Source organism: Trichosurus vulpecula, chromosome 6 (assembly GCF_011100635.1).
Source record: "Trichosurus vulpecula isolate mTriVul1 chromosome 6, mTriVul1.pri, whole genome shotgun sequence".
NCBI classification, from domain to species: Eukaryota; Metazoa; Chordata; class Mammalia; order Diprotodontia; family Phalangeridae; genus Trichosurus; species Trichosurus vulpecula.
In genome coordinates this window covers 263093341-263110687 of record NC_050578.1, presented here as the reverse complement: position 1 = coordinate 263110687, position 17347 = coordinate 263093341, and the positions used below count along the sequence as shown (strand labels likewise).

Below are 17347 nucleotides of genomic sequence, written 5' to 3'. Positions count from 1 at the left end.
AAAAAAGAATGGATTGGGAGAATGGGGTAGGGAGAGGAAGAACAGAGAAAATTTGCTCACATAAAAGATGCATACAAGAAAGATCTATTGCATTAGAGGGGGAAATGTCAGGAAGATCTAATTAAAATTGATAATCAGGGAAACTATATTTCACTAAAAACAACCATAGACAATGAAGTAATAAAAAAATTACAGCAGGTTTCTCCAATAAGACTATCATTTTTCAAATATTAGGGAGTTGAGACAAATGTATAAAAACAAGCCATTCCTCAAGTGATAAATGGTCAAAAATATGAAAATTATAGTAAGGTGAGGTAGCTATAGTCATATAAAAATTATCTAAAGCTTTGTTGATTAGAGAAAGACAATTTAAAAAAAAACTGTTAGGTACCACCTCACACATCAGAAGTTACAAATGCTAGAGGGAATGAAGGCTAATAATTATATAAATGAACTGTGGCTAGAAGAGTGAACTGGTTCAACCATTCTGGAGAACAATCTGAAACTATGCCTAAGGGGCTATAAAACCATGCATATCTATTGATCCAGCAATAACCACTACTAGGTCTACACCACAAAGGGATCAAAGAAAAAGGAAAAGAACCTATATTTACAAAAAAAGAATATTGCTTTTTTTGTGGTGGCAAAGAAGTAGAAATTGAAGGGATGCTCATCAGTTAGGGAATGGCTGAACAAGTTGTACCATATGACTGATAGAATTTTATTGTGCGCCAAGAAATACCAAAAGGGCTATTTTTGGGGGGAAATTGCAAGGTTCACATTAACTGATGCAACATGAAGTGAGAAGTAGGAAATCATTGCGCACAAAAACATCAATATTGTAATGAGATCAACTTTGAAAGACTTGGCTACTCTGATGAACACAGTCATTCAAGGTAATTCTAAAAAACTCCTAATGTAAAATGCTAGCCACTTCCAGAGAGAGAATTAATTAATTTCTGAGTGCAAAAGAGTATAATTTTCTCACTTTATTTATCTTTCTATTTAACTATTCCCTCCTTCCTTCCTTTATTCATTTTGCTATAAGTCTAATATGGAAATATGTTTTGACTGATTTCACATATTTAATTGATATCATATTGTTTGCCTTCATAGTGGGAGGGGAACAGTGTGTGTGTGTGTGTGTGTGTGTGTGTGTGTGTGTGTGTGTGTGTGTGTCTGAAAGAGGGAGAGAGAGAGAGAGAGAGAGAGAGAGAATATTGGGAATGCCATTGGTAAATCTGGTGGTTTAGGATGAGTTTTAAACATGGAAGGATTCTCAGGGTCATCCTTGACATTATAAATAAGGAAAATAAAGCACAGAGATGCTAAGTGACTTCCCAGTGGAAACAAAGGTAATGAGGTTGAGTTCTGCAATATGAACCCATTTTCTGCATCCAGAGCCCGTAATCTTTCTGTTGTACCAAACTAACACAGTGAAGATGCCAAAATGGCTAGGATAGTGTGTTGTATTTGGGATTTGGGACCATTATTTAAAAAAAAGAAGTTAAAATTATTTTGATTCACTTTACTGCTCTTGGTATTCCATCAATGACATAGACCCGTTCTACCAGAATTATGTCTCATTTCATGCTCACGTTTAAATCTCCAAACTATTGCAATTTACCTGTTTGTTTGTCTCATTTTTACAGGGAATTTACTTTGGAAATGATCTGATAAAGTTTCTGCACTAAAGGGGGAAGAGGAGAAAATGGCTTAATGAATGAAAAGGAATTAAAGTAAAATAATTTGTTACTACAATTGCTGATTTTCTACATTTGGAATTTTATGTTTCAGTCATCAGGAGAAATATTTTGGGCATAATACATATTCCTGAATTCATATCATAAAGACAATCTCTTCTACTTAACAAATGTTTATTGAATACTTATTATGAGCAGGATTCAGTTCAAAATAGACAAAATTATAAAGTGCAAGTTCATTAACTTTAAGGTGCTAAGTACCTAGTACCAAGTGTAAGAAATGATTATTAATAACCAATATCTTTGGGAGATTCAGAGGTTCTTCCCATCTCCTAAATTCCTCTTTTCAAAAGTTCATTTTTTCTTCAGAAGGATAAAGTCATTTCCTAGACTCTCTTAGATCCTGGTCAGACCCTAACCAACCTTGAAAGGAATTTAATCAAAGGTGGGGGAGTCCATTGTGTTCTACTTAAGCTCCAGTGGAAATACATCCTTTTGTCTAGATAGCCCAAGGCTGGGAGTGGTCTGGTATAGTTGAGAGTGATCTGGTATAGAGATGTTTTTCTCTATGCAGGGGTGACATGATGATGGGGTGACATGATGATGGGGTGACATGAGCCCCCATCAGAAGGGCATATAATCTATGACAGATGATTGTCTTTTCTCTAAGGGAGATGGCCAAAAACCATCCTTTTATTACTAACATGCTGGCTTATTTATAAAATTATTAAATTATCCAGAAACTATGTCTCTAGAAACTTTTTAAATGTCATGTAAGTATAGGATAAACACACGAGAAAGATCATTAAAGTTAAGTAGCAGGCATTTGCTAACTGAGAAATATCTGGTATAAATCTTATGATATAGTAATTCAAGAAAGATTCAAACTGATAAAGGAGATTGAAAGAGAAAACTTCATAGTGAAATAAGGAGAAATCAGATAGACTTAAAAAAGAGCAGATCTATAATAAGGACAGAAAATCAGAGAAAACTTTCCAAGCATGAAAAAATATCATGGGCGATGATAGATTGGCTGAAAAACACCAGGCAATAACAGCAGAACTATTTAGGAAAATTCATAGTATGTCATTTTATTTTCCATGTCATATCTTCTATGAAGACTATGACTCCTGCTGTGAGAGAAATACCATATAATAACAGAGAAATGTTAAATATGGCTTAGAATTGTGTTCCTTTTGAAACTGATGATTTTAGGGATGATTTTATCTAAAATTGATGATTAAAGAACTTCAGCAGAGTGCTTTATGTAGGATAAAGACTTAATAACTTCTTGGTTGATTTTCAGCTTTTACCCAAGAATATTGCATGTTAGAATTGAGACAGGACTCAAAAGAATAAAACATAGAAGGTTGGAACTTGTGAGGAAAACATGAAATTAAATCTAGGAGGGATCTGGGAGATCCTCTGATCTAACTTTCACTTTTTGGCTGCTAGGGAAACTGAAGAGCAGAGAAGGAAAGTGAATGCTTCACTCTGAATTCATCATTTCTACAGGCAAAAGGAAAACCTAATGGCAGAGGACAATCTCACCCATGTGATGCAATTCATTCTCCTGGGATTTTCTGACCTTCCCAACCTCCAAGGATTTTTCTTTGAGATTTCGTTTGTCATCTACCTAAGTATATTGATAGGAAATGGCCTCCTCATTGTCATAATCAAGATCAATCCAGCTCTCCATACCCCTATGTATTTTTTCCTGGGGAACTTTTCCTTCTTGGAAATGTGTTATACATCAGTCACTTTGCCCAGAATGTTGACAGATCTCTGGTCCCAGAAGAGAACTATTTCATTGGTAGAATGTGCTGTACAAGTTTGCTTCCTTTATATTCTGGGGGCAGCAGAGTGCTTGGTCCTGGCTGTGATGGCTTATGATCATTATGTGGCCATATGTAAGCCTCTCTATTATCCTCTCATCATGAATCCTACGGCATGTGTCCAACTGATTGTGACTTTCTGGGTGGTTGGGGTCCCAGTAATGATAGAGGAGATATACCAGATTTTTTCTCTGAACTTCTGTGGATCTAACAAAATCAATCACATCTTCTGTGATTCCTCACCTTTATTCCAATTGGCCTGTGGGGACACATACAACATAGAGGTCTACATTCATGTTGTTGCTCTGATATTCATCCTAATTCCCTTTGTGTTGATAGTTGCATCCTATGTCAAAATTATAAGTACCATCCTGAAATTGCCTTCAACCTCAGGGAGATCCAAAGCCTTTCCCACCTGTTCTTCTCACCTCATGCTTGTGAGCTTATTCTATGGATCTGGAAGTATTGTGTATCTGTGGCCAAAATCTAGTCAATCAGCTGCATCAGGCAAAGTGCTTGCTCTTTTTTACACCACTGTTACCCCAATGTTTAACCCCTTGATATACAGCCTGAGAAATAAGGATGTCATTGCTACACTGGGGAAACTACTACCTCAGTCTCACAGGTCATGAAACAATGAGCCAAATACATAATGTTTGGTTTTCTTTCCAAGGATCTCCAAGGATCATACAGAAACAGACTTCATTTTATTTCTCCCATAGTCTTTACATTGCATACAAGTGAGAACCACTTCAGGGATTCTATTTTAAAATACAGGAAAACTGCCTAGTATTTTCATTTTGTTTTGCTAGGATCCATCTAACTTTAGAAATAGTCTTTTATATTTGATGAAGTTATCTATAGATACATTGGTTGCAATCCCACTATATGATATTTTCCTAGCAATATTTTTCTTTAAAAAAACTGTTAATTTAATTTTGTATATGTATGTGTGTGTGCATGTATTTGCATGTATGAGTATGTATATGTGTGTGTGTGTGTGTGTATGAAAGAGAGAGAGAGAGAGAGAGAGAGAGAGAGAGAGAGAGAGAGAGAGAGAGAGAGAGGGAGATTTAGGGAGATGGAGATAGAGACAAACAGTGACAGAGTGACAGAAACAGAGACATTACTTTGCTTGCTAGGGCAAATTATTTGAAGCTTTTAAAAATTTGTATTCAATTTTTGTGGTTTCAATGGATTATTAGGTTAATTATGCTCTTTTAAAGCAATTGTTGTGTCTTAACTTCAAACAGCTCTGTTTCTACAATACTGAAAATAATATTTTTTTTTGCTTCATTGTTATTCCTTTAGTAATTTGTTTTATTCTCTTTGGCCAAAGCAACAGCATTTGAAGAGTAGCAATATGGTAGTTAAACAACCTAGTTTGGGCATTTTTTTCCCCAGTTCAGAGAATCTGAAACTTTCTTTCTGGTGGACAAGCAACCAGTTAATTTTGTGATGTAAACTGCACAGTATCTATTTTTCATATATCAAGGTTTGTAAAACTTATATAAACTATTGAACTATAAAAATACCACAAAAGGAAATGGGGATGAGACAGTACAGAATCTTGCCCCCCCCAAGTGATGTTCTGTTTTAAGAAGAGAAAATTTTTTCATTTTTATATCTAATGGAAGACTTTCTCAGTTCAAATTTTGCCTCAGACACCATGTGTGACCCTTGGCAAATCACTTCACTCTGTTTGCCCTAGTTTCTTCCTCTGTAAAATGAGATGGAAAAAGAAAAAAAAAATCACTCCAATGTCTTTGCCAAGAAAACACAAAATGATGTCACAAAGAGTTGGGCACAAGGGAAAAGAGGGGGAAAAAAGAACAGAGAGGTTAAATTCCAGTAAGTGTAGTCTGGGTTACTTGGCAGTCTGTAAAATACTGAGGACAAGTAACTTATCACACACACACAAAAATAAAAAGCTCACATTGTGGAGCTATCTCTAAAGAAGGAAGAGTGGAGTGATATGTTTGATTGTATAGCCCTTTTTTCTTTAAAATGTAAATTTATAGGATCTTGTCCATTACAACCTAGATCTTCAAAAGTGTCTCTCCATAGTTGCTTAGAGGTAGATGGTTCATTCAAGTTTTTCTGAAAGATATCTACTTACTGATTGGGTGGGATCCATAATATGGTGCTTCTCTAGGAAACCTATTACACATCTGGATAGTACTGATTGTTATGAGGTTCATTCCTTAGCTAAGTTATAAATCTGCCTCTGCAACTCTCAATGCCTTCAATTCATCATACCTTCTTGGATCCAAATGAATGAACCTAATCCCTCCATCTTTCATCAATGACCTTCAAGTAAATGAAGACAATCATCATTTCTCCCTTTATTCTTTTCCGGTTTAAGCTTCTCCATTTCTTTTAATCAACCTTTAAATAAAATTTTGAAGTAACCCTAATTCCTTCAGACTAAACTTCAAATGGACTTTCAAAACTTTTATTTTTCTTTTTCTCCTTCCTCTGTATGATCCCTAGCTTATTAGATATCAATGGAGAACAGAGAGACAATCACTTTTCAACAGTGCTCTTAGGCACTAGAGTCAATTGTGAGCTCTCTAGTTGTAGTTTTAGCACATTTGATGAAAGTAAAGATTCCATTAGCTTTATATTGTTTCATGTAATTTGAAGTCAACTAAAACAATTCACTTTATCTCTCCTTTCTCTGTCTCTGTCTGTCTCTCTCTCTCTCTCTCTCTCTCTCTCTCTCTCTCTCTCTCTCTGTCACTCTCTGTATCTCTCTCTTCTCTCCTTTCTCCCTGTCTCTTTCATCTCTGTATGTGTATAAATCCACAAATGCATGTAAACATATTTATATTCATATATAGTATATATGAATATTTGAGAATATCTGCGCAAATACAGATGAGTGTGTATATATATATGTATGTGTGTATATATACACACACATAAAGATATATATATAATACATATAATCACAACTTATACATATATAGCATATAGTGTTTATACTCATGTATATGCATACTATGTATTTACACACATATACTTACCAATACATATATGCATACATGGACATACATACACCTATATGCTATATGACACCTAGTACATCTATCAGTATTTAGATGAGGAGATTTATTATGTATAAGTATGTATACCTAAGTTAAGTGTCTGTATCTACACACGTATATATAGTATACCATATGCAAGATGTAAATTATAGTAAACATGTAGAATTATACCTAATACACTTTATGTGGACAGCTATGTCGTGCAGTGGATAGAGCACTGATCCTGAAATCAGGAAGATCTGAGTTTGCATCTGCCTCAGATGCTAGCTATGTGACCTTGAACAAGTCACTTAATGCCAATTTGCCTCAGTTCCTAATCTGTAAAATGGGACCTTTTGGAGAAGGAAATGGTAAATCACCCCAGTATCATTTCCAAGAAAACCCCATGGACAAAGTGTATGGGGTCACTTAGAGTCATAGACAACATAAAACAACAACAATAAAACAACAAAAACAACAACATATCATACCAGCTGACTATGTATAAATTATATTTCATATACCTTATACTGATTGTAGTTTTATACATACATATGTAGCAATATAATTTATACTTTTATATGCATTTATGTATGCATACAGGTGTGGCAAAATCTATACATGTAAAGATATATGTATATATTCATGTATCCAAGTATATATTTTTATGCTAAATATAAGATACTACATATACCACCATATATACAGTATATTAAATGCAGTTTATATATTTGCTACACATAGTATACTATAGAATTTTGTATATGCACATAATTCTGTATAATCCTCATACACTAATAATAGGATATATACATATATGAGAGATAAATAGTGTGTGTATGTATAAATGTATGTGTGCATATAGCAATATATGGTGTACACATATATCCTATCCATATATAGTATACATATATATTCATATATAGTGTAGCTTTATTTTTACCTCTATGTCTTATTTCCTAAGGTACTACTGAGTATAGCTATAAAGCAGAAATAATAACAATTATACAAGTCAACCTCTTTTCACAAGAAATTAAAATCAAGAAGGTACTGATATTATAGTATATGCAATTAATTGTCTATATTAAACTATCCAAAGTGCAAACAATAAAAAAGAATTTGAAATCCTCATTAAAGGAGCCAAATTGGGTCTCTTGGCATCTTGTACATTTTATGAAATGAAACCTGTTATTGACCATGGCTCTGTGATAAAACTTATGCCTTAATTAAAAAAAAAACAGAATTGATGAAATGTTATAAGCATATTAGGAAATGGAGAACCAGAAAGGACAGGAATGACAGGTTATGTATATGTTGGTAAATGCAGAAACAAATATGAGTTGCTTGTCATTGAACTATGCAATAGACCACATGGACAGAAGAGAAACTGATATATTTAGGAAGAGTTCATGATCCCGGTAGAGAGGCCTAATATAACAGTGCTAAAGATTTTCAGTTATTCGGACATTTGCATGTATTGACTCTCTCTCTCTCTCTCTCTCTCTCTCTCTCTCTCTCTCTCTCTCTCTCTCTCTCTTTCTCTCTCTTTCTCTCTCTCTCCCTTTCTTTCTGTCCTTTCTCCTGTGCATTGATGGGGCAAAATAATATTCAACTGCTTCTTTCAATAAAGTATATGTTTTGATGAATTAAAATGGTTATATATGTATCTATCTTTCATCCATCTATTTCCATCTGTATATTAATCTATCTATCTAATCTGGCTATTGTCATCCCCTTTCTTTCCATCTCTCTCTATCTACCTATCATCTATCTATTTATCTACCTATCTTTCTATTTATCTACATAATCAAAGCATTTAAAGCCACCAAATCATGCAGCAAGGATGGGAATATATCTAAACTATCCTTCATCTTCATTTATCATTATGGTTATTTCAGTATTAGTATTTTGGTTTATTTGAGAAGAAATGATTGCAGTTCTATTAGGACAGCTCTTTTCCCCAGCTACTTTTCCAGTTTTGATAATGAGCCAAATTTGACTCTGAGTCCACTGTGTGCCAAATATCCATTAATGAGACAGCCTGGTATAGTGGAGTCAGAGCATTAGAATCTGAACCATGGGAGCAGAATCAGGAGACTTTTGTTACATTTTTTTAAAAAAAATTTAACATTCTTTTTTTTAAAATTATTTTTAGTTTACAACACATGGTTCTACATAATTTTGAGTTCCAGATTTTCTTCCCTCCCTCCCCGCCTCCCTCCCCAAGACGGCAATGAATCCCATATAACGTCCACATATAACTTCATATTGAATTAATTTACACACTAGTCAAGTTGTGGAGAAGAATTATGACCAATGGAATGAATCATGAGAAATAAGAAACAGAAACAAACAAACAAAAAAAAACCCAAAAACAAAAACAAAAGAAAGAAAAAAGGGGGGGGGGGAGAAAAAGGCAAGCATGAAGTGTGTCTCAATCTGCATTCATACTTCATAGTTCTTTTTCTGGATGTAGATAGCATTCTCCATCATGAGTCTTTTGGAGTTGTCTTTGCACATTGTGTTCCTGAGAAGAGCAAAGTCTGTCAGGGTTAGTCCTCACAGAATCCATATATCTGTGGTTGTTGTGTATAATGTTCTCCGGGCTCTACTCCGCTCACTCAGAATTATATTGTGTAGGTTTTTCCAGGTTGTTCTGAAGTCTGTATCATCCCCATTTCTTATAGCACAATAGTATTCCATTACCTTCATATACCACAGCTCATTTAGCCATTCCTCAATAGATGAACATCCCTTTGATTTCCAATTCTTAGGTACCACAGAAAGAGCTGCTATAAATATTTTTGTACATATGGGTTGTTTTCCAATTTGTGTGATCTCTTTGGGATACAATCCTAGAAGTGGTATTGCTGGGTCAAAGGGTATGAACATTTTTATAGCCCTTTGGGCATAGTTCCAAATTTCTCTCCAACATGGCTGGATCAGTTCACAACTCCACCAGCAATGTAACAATGTTCCAATTTTCACACATCCTCTCCAGCATTTATCATTTTCTTGTTTTGTTATTTTAGCCAATCTGACAGGAGAGATGTGGTATCTGAGAGTTGTTTTGATTTGCATTTCTCTAATCAGTAGTGATTTTGAGCATTTTTTTCATATGCCTGTAGATATCTTTAATTTCTTCCTCTGAAGAGTGTCTGTTCATATCATTTGACCATTTCTCAATTGGGGAATGACTTGTATTCCTATATATTTGGTTCAGTTTCCTGTATATTTTAGAAATGAGGCCTTATCAGAGACAATAGTTACAAAGATTTTCTCCCAATTTTCTGCTTCCCTCCTAATTTTGTTGCATTGGCTTTTCTTTACAAAAATATTTCAATTTAACATAATCAAAATCATCCATTTTGCATTTTGTAATGCCCTCTGTCTTTTGTTGGGTCATGAATTCTTTTCTTTTCCATAAATCTAATAGGTAAACTATTCCTTGCTCTCCCAAATTGCTTATAGCTTCAGCCTTTATTCCTAAATCATGAACCCATTTTGACTTTATTTTGGTATATGGTGTAAGATATTGGTCTATGCCTACTTTCTGCCCTACCATTTTCTAATTTTCCCAGCAGTTTTTGTGAAATAGTGATTCTTAGCCTAGAAGCTGGCCTCTTTGGGTTCATCAAAGAGTAGATTGCTATAGGAGTTGACTTCTCCATCTTATGCACCTATTCTATTCCACTGATCCACCACTCTGTTTCTTAGCCAGTACCAGGTAGTTTTGATGACTGCTGCTCTATAGTACAGTTTAGTATCTGGTATGGCTAGGCCACCTTCTCTAGCATTTCTTTTCATTAATACCCTAGATATGCTAGACCTCTTGTTCTTCCAGATGAATTTTGTTATTATTTTATCCAACTCTGTAAAACAATTTTTTAGTAGTTCAACTGGTATGTCACTGAATAGATAGATTAATTTAGACCAAATTGTCATTTTTAATTATATTAGCTCAGCCTAACCATGAGCAACTGATATTTTTCCATTTATTTAGATCTGACTTTATTCACGTGGAAAGTGTTTCATAATTATGTTCGTATGTGCCATGGGTTTGTCTTGGCAGATAAACTCCCAAATATTTTATAGTGTCTATGGTAACTTTGAAGGGAATTTCTTTTTCTATCTCTTCCTGTTGGGCTTTGTTAGTAATGTATAGGAATGCTGAGGATTTATGTGGGTTTATTTTATGTCTTGCAACTTTGCAAAAGTTGTTTATTATTTCAAGTAGTTTTTTACTTGATTCTCTAGGATTCTCTAAGTAAATCATCATATCATCTGCAAAAAGTGATAATTTAGCTTCTTCTTTGCCTATTCTAATTCCTTCAATTTCTTTTTCTTCTCTTATTGCTACAGCTAATGTTTCTAGTACCAAATTAAATAGTAGCGGTGATATTGGACATCCTTGTTTCACCCCTGATCTGATTGAGAATGCATCTAGCTTATCCCCATTACAAATAATGCTTGTTAATGGTTTTAGGTAGGTTTTAGGTATAATTTTAAGGAAGGCTCCATTTATTCCTATGATTTCTAGTGTTTTTAATAGGAATGGGTATTTTATTTTGTCAAATGCTTTTTCTGCATCTATTCAGATGATCATATGGTTTCTGCTAGTTTTGTTGTTGATATGATCAATTATGCTAATCGTTTTCCTAATATTGAACCAGCCTTGCATTCCTGGAATAAATCCTACCTGGTCATAGCGTATTATTCTGGTCGTAAGTTGCTGCAATCTTTTTGGTAATATTTTATTTAAAAATTTTGCATCAATATTCATTAGGGGAATTGGTCTATAATTTTCTTTCTCTGTTTTGACTCTTACCTGGTTTGGGTATTAGTACCATATTTGCGTCATAAAATGAATTTGGTAGTACTCCTTCTTCAACTATTTTTCCAAATAATCTACAAGGTATAGGAATTAATTTTTCTTTAAATGTTTGATGGAATTCCCATGTAAAACCATCTGGCCCTGAAGATTTGATGGCTTGCTCAATTTCTTCTTTTGAGAAAGGGTTATTTAGAAATTTTACTTCCTTTTCTGTTTACCTGGGCAATTTATGTTTTTGTAGATATTCATCCATATCTCTAAGGTTGTCAAATTTATTGGCATACAATTGGGCAAAATAGTTCCTAATTATTGTTTTGATTTCCTCTTCATTAGAGGTGAACTCACCCTTTTCATTTTTGATACAGGTAATTTGATTTTCTTCTTTCTTTTTTTTAATCAAATTGACAAAAGGTTTATCAATCTTATTTTTTTTTCATAAAACCAGCTCTTTGTTTTATTTATTAATTCAATAGTTTTCTTGATTTCAATTTTATCAATCTCTCCTTAGATTTTCAGTATTTCTAATTTGATATTTAATTGGGGATTTTCGATTTGTTCTTTTTCTAGCTTTTTCAGTTGTATGCCCAAATCATTGATCTTCTTTTTCCCTATTTTATTCATGTAAGCATTTAGAGACATAAAACTTCCCCTAAGAACTGCTTTTGCTGCATCCCATAAGTTTTGGCATGTTGTCCCATTATTGTCATTCTCTTGAATGAAGTAATTATTGTTTCTCTGATTTGTTCTTTGGCCCACTCATTCTTTAGAATTAGATTATTTAGTTTCCAACTAATTTTTAGCTTATTTTTCCATGGTTTTTTGTTACAAATAATTCTTAATGCATCATCATCTGAAAAGTGTGCTTTGACTACTTCTGCCTTTCTGCACTGGATTGTGAGGTTTTTATGCCCTAGTACATGGTCAATTTTTGAGTATGTGCCATGTATCACTGAGAAGAATGTGTATTTCCTTTTTATCCCTATTCAGTTTTCTCCAGAGGTCCATTATATCTGCCTTTTCTAAAATTCTGTCCACTTCCTTAACTTCTTATTTATTTTGAGGTTAGATTTATCAAGTTCAGAAAGGGGGAGGCTGAGGTCTCCCAATATTATAGTTTTGCTGTCTATTTCTTCCTGTAACTCTCTTAACCTCTCCTCTAAGAATTTGTGTGCCATACCACTTGGTGCATAAATGTTAAACAATGATATTGTTTCATTGTTTATGGTGCCTTTTAGCAGGATATAGTGTCCTTTCTTATCTCTTTTAATTAAATCTATCTTTACTTTTGCTTTGTCTGAGATTTGGATTGCTACACCTACTTTTTTTACTTTAGCTGAGGCGCAATGTATTTTACTCCAGGCTTTTACCTTTACCCTGTGTGTATCCCCCTGTTTCAAATATGTTTCTTGTAAACAACATATTGTAGGATTATGGTTTTTAATCCATTCTGCTATCTGCTTCCATTTTATGGGAGAGTTCATCCCATTCACATTTGTAGTTATGATTTCTCTCTGTGTCATTTTCTCCATCCTATTTCCCCTTTTTTATGCTTTTATTTCTCTCTTTCCCCTTCCACTCCTAAACAAAGTTTACTTTTGACTGCCACCTTCCTCAGTTTACCCTCCCTCTTTATTCCCCTCCATTGTCTTACCATTTCCCACTTGGTACTTATCCCCTCCCTTCTGTCCACCCCCTCCCTTTTTTCCCCCTTTCCCCTCCTACTTCCTGTAGGACAAGTTAGATTTCTATACTCATCAGGATATGTTATTCCCTTCTTGAAGCAGATCAGATGAGAGTAAAGCTCAAATACTGCTCTTCTCCCTTCCTTCTTTCCCTCTACTAAAATGTGTTTTGTGCCTTTTCATTTGGTGTAATTTACCCTTTTCTACTCCCTCCTTACCTCTCCTTTCAAAGCCCTCCCTTTAAATCTCCTAATTATGTTTTTTATCCTTATATCAGTTATTTTATACAGACATTCACAGTCTATGTGTATCCCTTTCAATTTTCTAATAGCTGTACTATTTTCAAGATTGACATATATATGTATACATATAAAACATACATAAGAGGATATAATTCTATGTAAAGATGCAAATAATTTGCCCTTATTGATGAATAAGGTTTGTGGGGGTTTTTCCCCATGTTTACCTCTTTATGTCTCTTTTGAGTTTTGTATTTTGAGATCAAATTTTCCATTGATTTCTGGCCTTTTCATCAGGAAGGTCTGGAATTCCCTTATTTCGTTGAATGTCCATCTCCTTGCCTGAAAAATTATGCTTAATTTTGCTGGGTAGTTGATCCTTGGTTGTAATCCCAGCTCCTTTGCCCTTTGGAATATCATATTCCAGTTTCTCCTGTGTTTTAATGTGGAAGCTGAAAGATCTTGCGTGATCCTGACTGTAGTTCCATGATATTTGAATTGTTTCTTTTTGGCTGTTTGCAGTATTTTCTCCTTGACTTTGTAATTCTGAAATTTGGCTATAATATTTCTTGGTGTTTTCAATTTAGGATCTCTTTCAGGGGGTGATTTGTGAATTCTCTCAATGACTATTTTGACCTCTGGTTCTAGGACCTCTGGGCAGTTTTCTTTTGATGATTTCTTTGAAGATACTGTAAAGGCTCTTTTTACATCATGGATTTCCAGTAGACCAATAAATCTTAAATTGTCTCTCCTAGATCTGTTTTTCAGGTCAGTTGTTTTCCCAATCAGATATTTCACACTTTTTTTCTAATTTTTTTTATTTTTTACATTTTGTTTTACTACTTCTTGATGTCTCATAGAGTCATTAGCTTCCACTTCCTCAACTCTAATTTTTAATGAGTTACTGTCTTCATTTTGCTTTTGAGACTCCTTTTCCAATTGGTTGATTTTACCTCTCAGGGTGTCATTTTCTCTATTTAGATTCTGAATCTCCATAGTCATTTCACCAATCTTATTCTTTAGGGACTTGATATTGACAGTGGATTTCTTTTTCCATTTTTCCATTTTTTTCTTTTACCTCCTTAATTTGGTTTTTAAAATCCTCCTTTAGCTCTTCCAGTAATGTTCTTTGGGCTTGAGACCAGTTCACACTACCTTTTGAGGTATCAGATGTGGGTATAGTGTCATAGCTGTCCTCTTCCAAATTGGTATTTTGATCATGCCTGTCTCCATAAAAAGAATCAATGGTCTTCAGTTTTTTTGTGTTCTTCATGTTGGTTAGCCTTTTCCTGGCTTTACAATAAATATCTGCTTTTGGGGCTCAGGACTCTCTGTCCCAGCTTTCTTATTCTGGGGATTGTGAGTCTAGTCGTTGGCTTCATGAAGTGTGGGGGAGGGGTCTGGCTGCCTGAGGTCTGTTCCCCTAGGGTTGCTCTCCAGCACTGTTGCTCTTCAGCAATGGTCTCAGCTCTTTGTTGTTTGAGGTGATATCTGTCACTTCCCCGGGGGAGCAAGAGTATGTTTGGGCCCCTGGCATTGATATCTGCTGGCTCTGCCCCTCTGGGACTCAGGAACTCCCTGTACTCAGCCACTGAAGCCCCACTCCTGTCTCCTCTATTCCAGCATTTTTTTTCTCTGAGGAATTCTCTGGATGGGGAGGGGAGGGATTAGAGCTATTTACCTGGCCATTATGTCTCCCGGAAGTTCAAGAAGGCAGGTTTCATACCTTTGGGCTGCAAGCTCAGGTGTTGATGTCTCATGGCCAGTGGCATTGTGCTGCTTCTAGTCGCTTCCACAGAGTGCCGTCCTGTGTTGGGAGGCCTGGGGATCTCCACCAGTTTCGGGGGGCCCAGCTTTTTCCTAGACTGTCTCCCATGTGGGTTTCCCTGCTGGCCGCTTCCACTTTGGTGCTGTCTGGAGCAGCTCCACACACTGAAAGCTCTCCAAGTCCACAAATTCGTTCCTTCAGCCTTTCAGACTCTCCTGGCTTGGAAATTTGCTCCACTCAGACTGCTCGTAGTTTCTAACTCTCTCAAATCTGCTCAAATTCACTTTTTTATAGGAATCTGACAGAACTTGGGTGAGAGCTCTGGTAAGAGACTGTTTTCATGTGGCCATCTTAGCTCCGCCCCTTTTGTTCCATTTTTATCTTGATATGTATTGTTAGTGCAGCCACGGGAAAATTATTTCTTCTTATCTGAATGTAAGGTTATGAATCCATAAAATAGTAAACTGTGTGTAATAATACTGCTGTTGCATAACAGAGTTGTCACAAATACAGAAATGAATGAGACTTCTCAATTCCTTGGAAAAACAACCCAATATATAGCCAAGTGTGACCAAGCTGTCTTTTCTCCTCAACAGTACCTCTCTGAGGCATAACCAATTAAGTATGGCTTTATTCCTGGAACTTAAAGGAGATTACGTGTAAGTTTTAGTAGGGCAGCTAGGGTTGCACTATGTTCATAGAAACAATCTGGGTGTGTATGTGTGTGTGTGTGTGTGTGTGTGTGTGTGTGTGTGTGTGTGTGCAAGCAAAGCAATGCATATGAGTTCATAGGAAATGAATCTGTGTTTTAATATCAGATCTACTTTTTATTTACTTGCAGTGTGTGAACTTCAGAAATTTAACTCTCCCCTGGATCTCATTTTCCTCCTTTATGAGATGAAGTTGAAAAAGATACTTTCCTGTTACTATCCTAAGTCCAGTGAACTTATGCCTAGAGTAAATCAACAACCATAGAGGACCAGGTGGATATATCAGAGTTGCAGATCATCCTGTTTCTCTGTGCTCCTCCTGGGGATATCCCTGGAATATGGGCAGGTGCCCTACCTTAGGTTTATGCAAAGACTTCATATAATAACTGCAGATGTCTATTGTAGGGAAAGCCTACCTTAAATGTGACATTATTTGGTCCTGTAAGAAATGTTAAGCCCAAATTTTACATGATTTTTAAGGCAACATGATTTCCATAATTCAGAGATTCTATTTTTTTTTCCCTCACAAGGCACACCATTCTTCCTGCAATGTTCCTCTTTTAAGGATTTAGTAATCTGTTTAAGCTCTAGTATGGAGGATGAGAAGTCAATATATGAAGGCATTTAAGAAGAAAAAAGCAGAGAGAGAAACAAGGAGGGAGGGAAGGGGAGAGAGAGAGAGAGAGAGAGAGAGAGAGAGAGAGAGAGAGAGAGAGAGAGTGAAGGAGGAGAAGGAGGAGGAGGAGCAAAGGAAAGAGGGAAGGCTGTTTACTTTACAACTATAGAAATAATGAATTCATGACAGCAAGTCACTTTCCTTTTCTAAATGTCAGTTTCCTCCTTAGCTAAAAGGGAAGGCTGCATTGCCTGGATGATCTATAGGATGCATCCTGGATGTTACAGTTTCATGCCTTTGGATTCATTCCACACATTCAGAATGTATTTTATTTTTTAAAAGTCACTTCCAAGTCAAAATTCTATGACTTTCATTCTCCAATATTTGTATTCAAATATAAAGTTTGGAACTGATATTCAATTACACTGTATCCAACTTCCTGACTCAATACACACACACACACACACACACACCAGATTTCCCATTCTATTACTGATATTTCCATTTTTCAAAAACTGTAAACTTAAGTTAGTTGTGTCCATAGTTTTCATAATTAAAAAGGGCTAAAATGGGGCGGAGCCAAGATGGTGGCAGGTAAGCAGGGACTAGCATGAGCTCTGTACCGAGTCCCTACAAAAACCTATAAAAAATGGCTCTGAACCCATCCTAGAACAGCAGAACCCACAAAACAGCAGAGGTAAGCAGGGCTGCAGCCCAGGACAGCTTTGATGGTCTCTGGGTGAGGTCTATCCCACACGGACCTGGGAGCTGGGAGCTGGGAGCTGGGAGCTGGGAACGGAGTGGAACGGAGCCCCATCTGAGTGGCGTGGACCATCCAGACCAGAAGCCGGGCAGAGGGGGCCCTAGCGCCCTGAATCAGTGAGCAGCAGCTGTTACCAGACTCCTTAACCCACAAACACCAAAGACTGCT

At 35.8% G+C, this 17347-nt stretch overlaps 1 protein-coding gene across 1 annotated transcript; it reads left to right on the top strand.

The window, feature by feature from the left end:
- Positions 1 to 3234: 3234 nt before the first annotated feature.
- Positions 3235 to 4170, top strand: LOC118855050 (olfactory receptor 10AG1-like). Its single transcript, XM_036765180.1, has one exon. It carries the CDS (start codon positions 3235 to 3237, stop codon positions 4168 to 4170), a length of 936 nt encoding a protein of 311 aa, XP_036621075.1.
- Positions 4171 to 17347: the final 13177 nt, after the last annotated feature.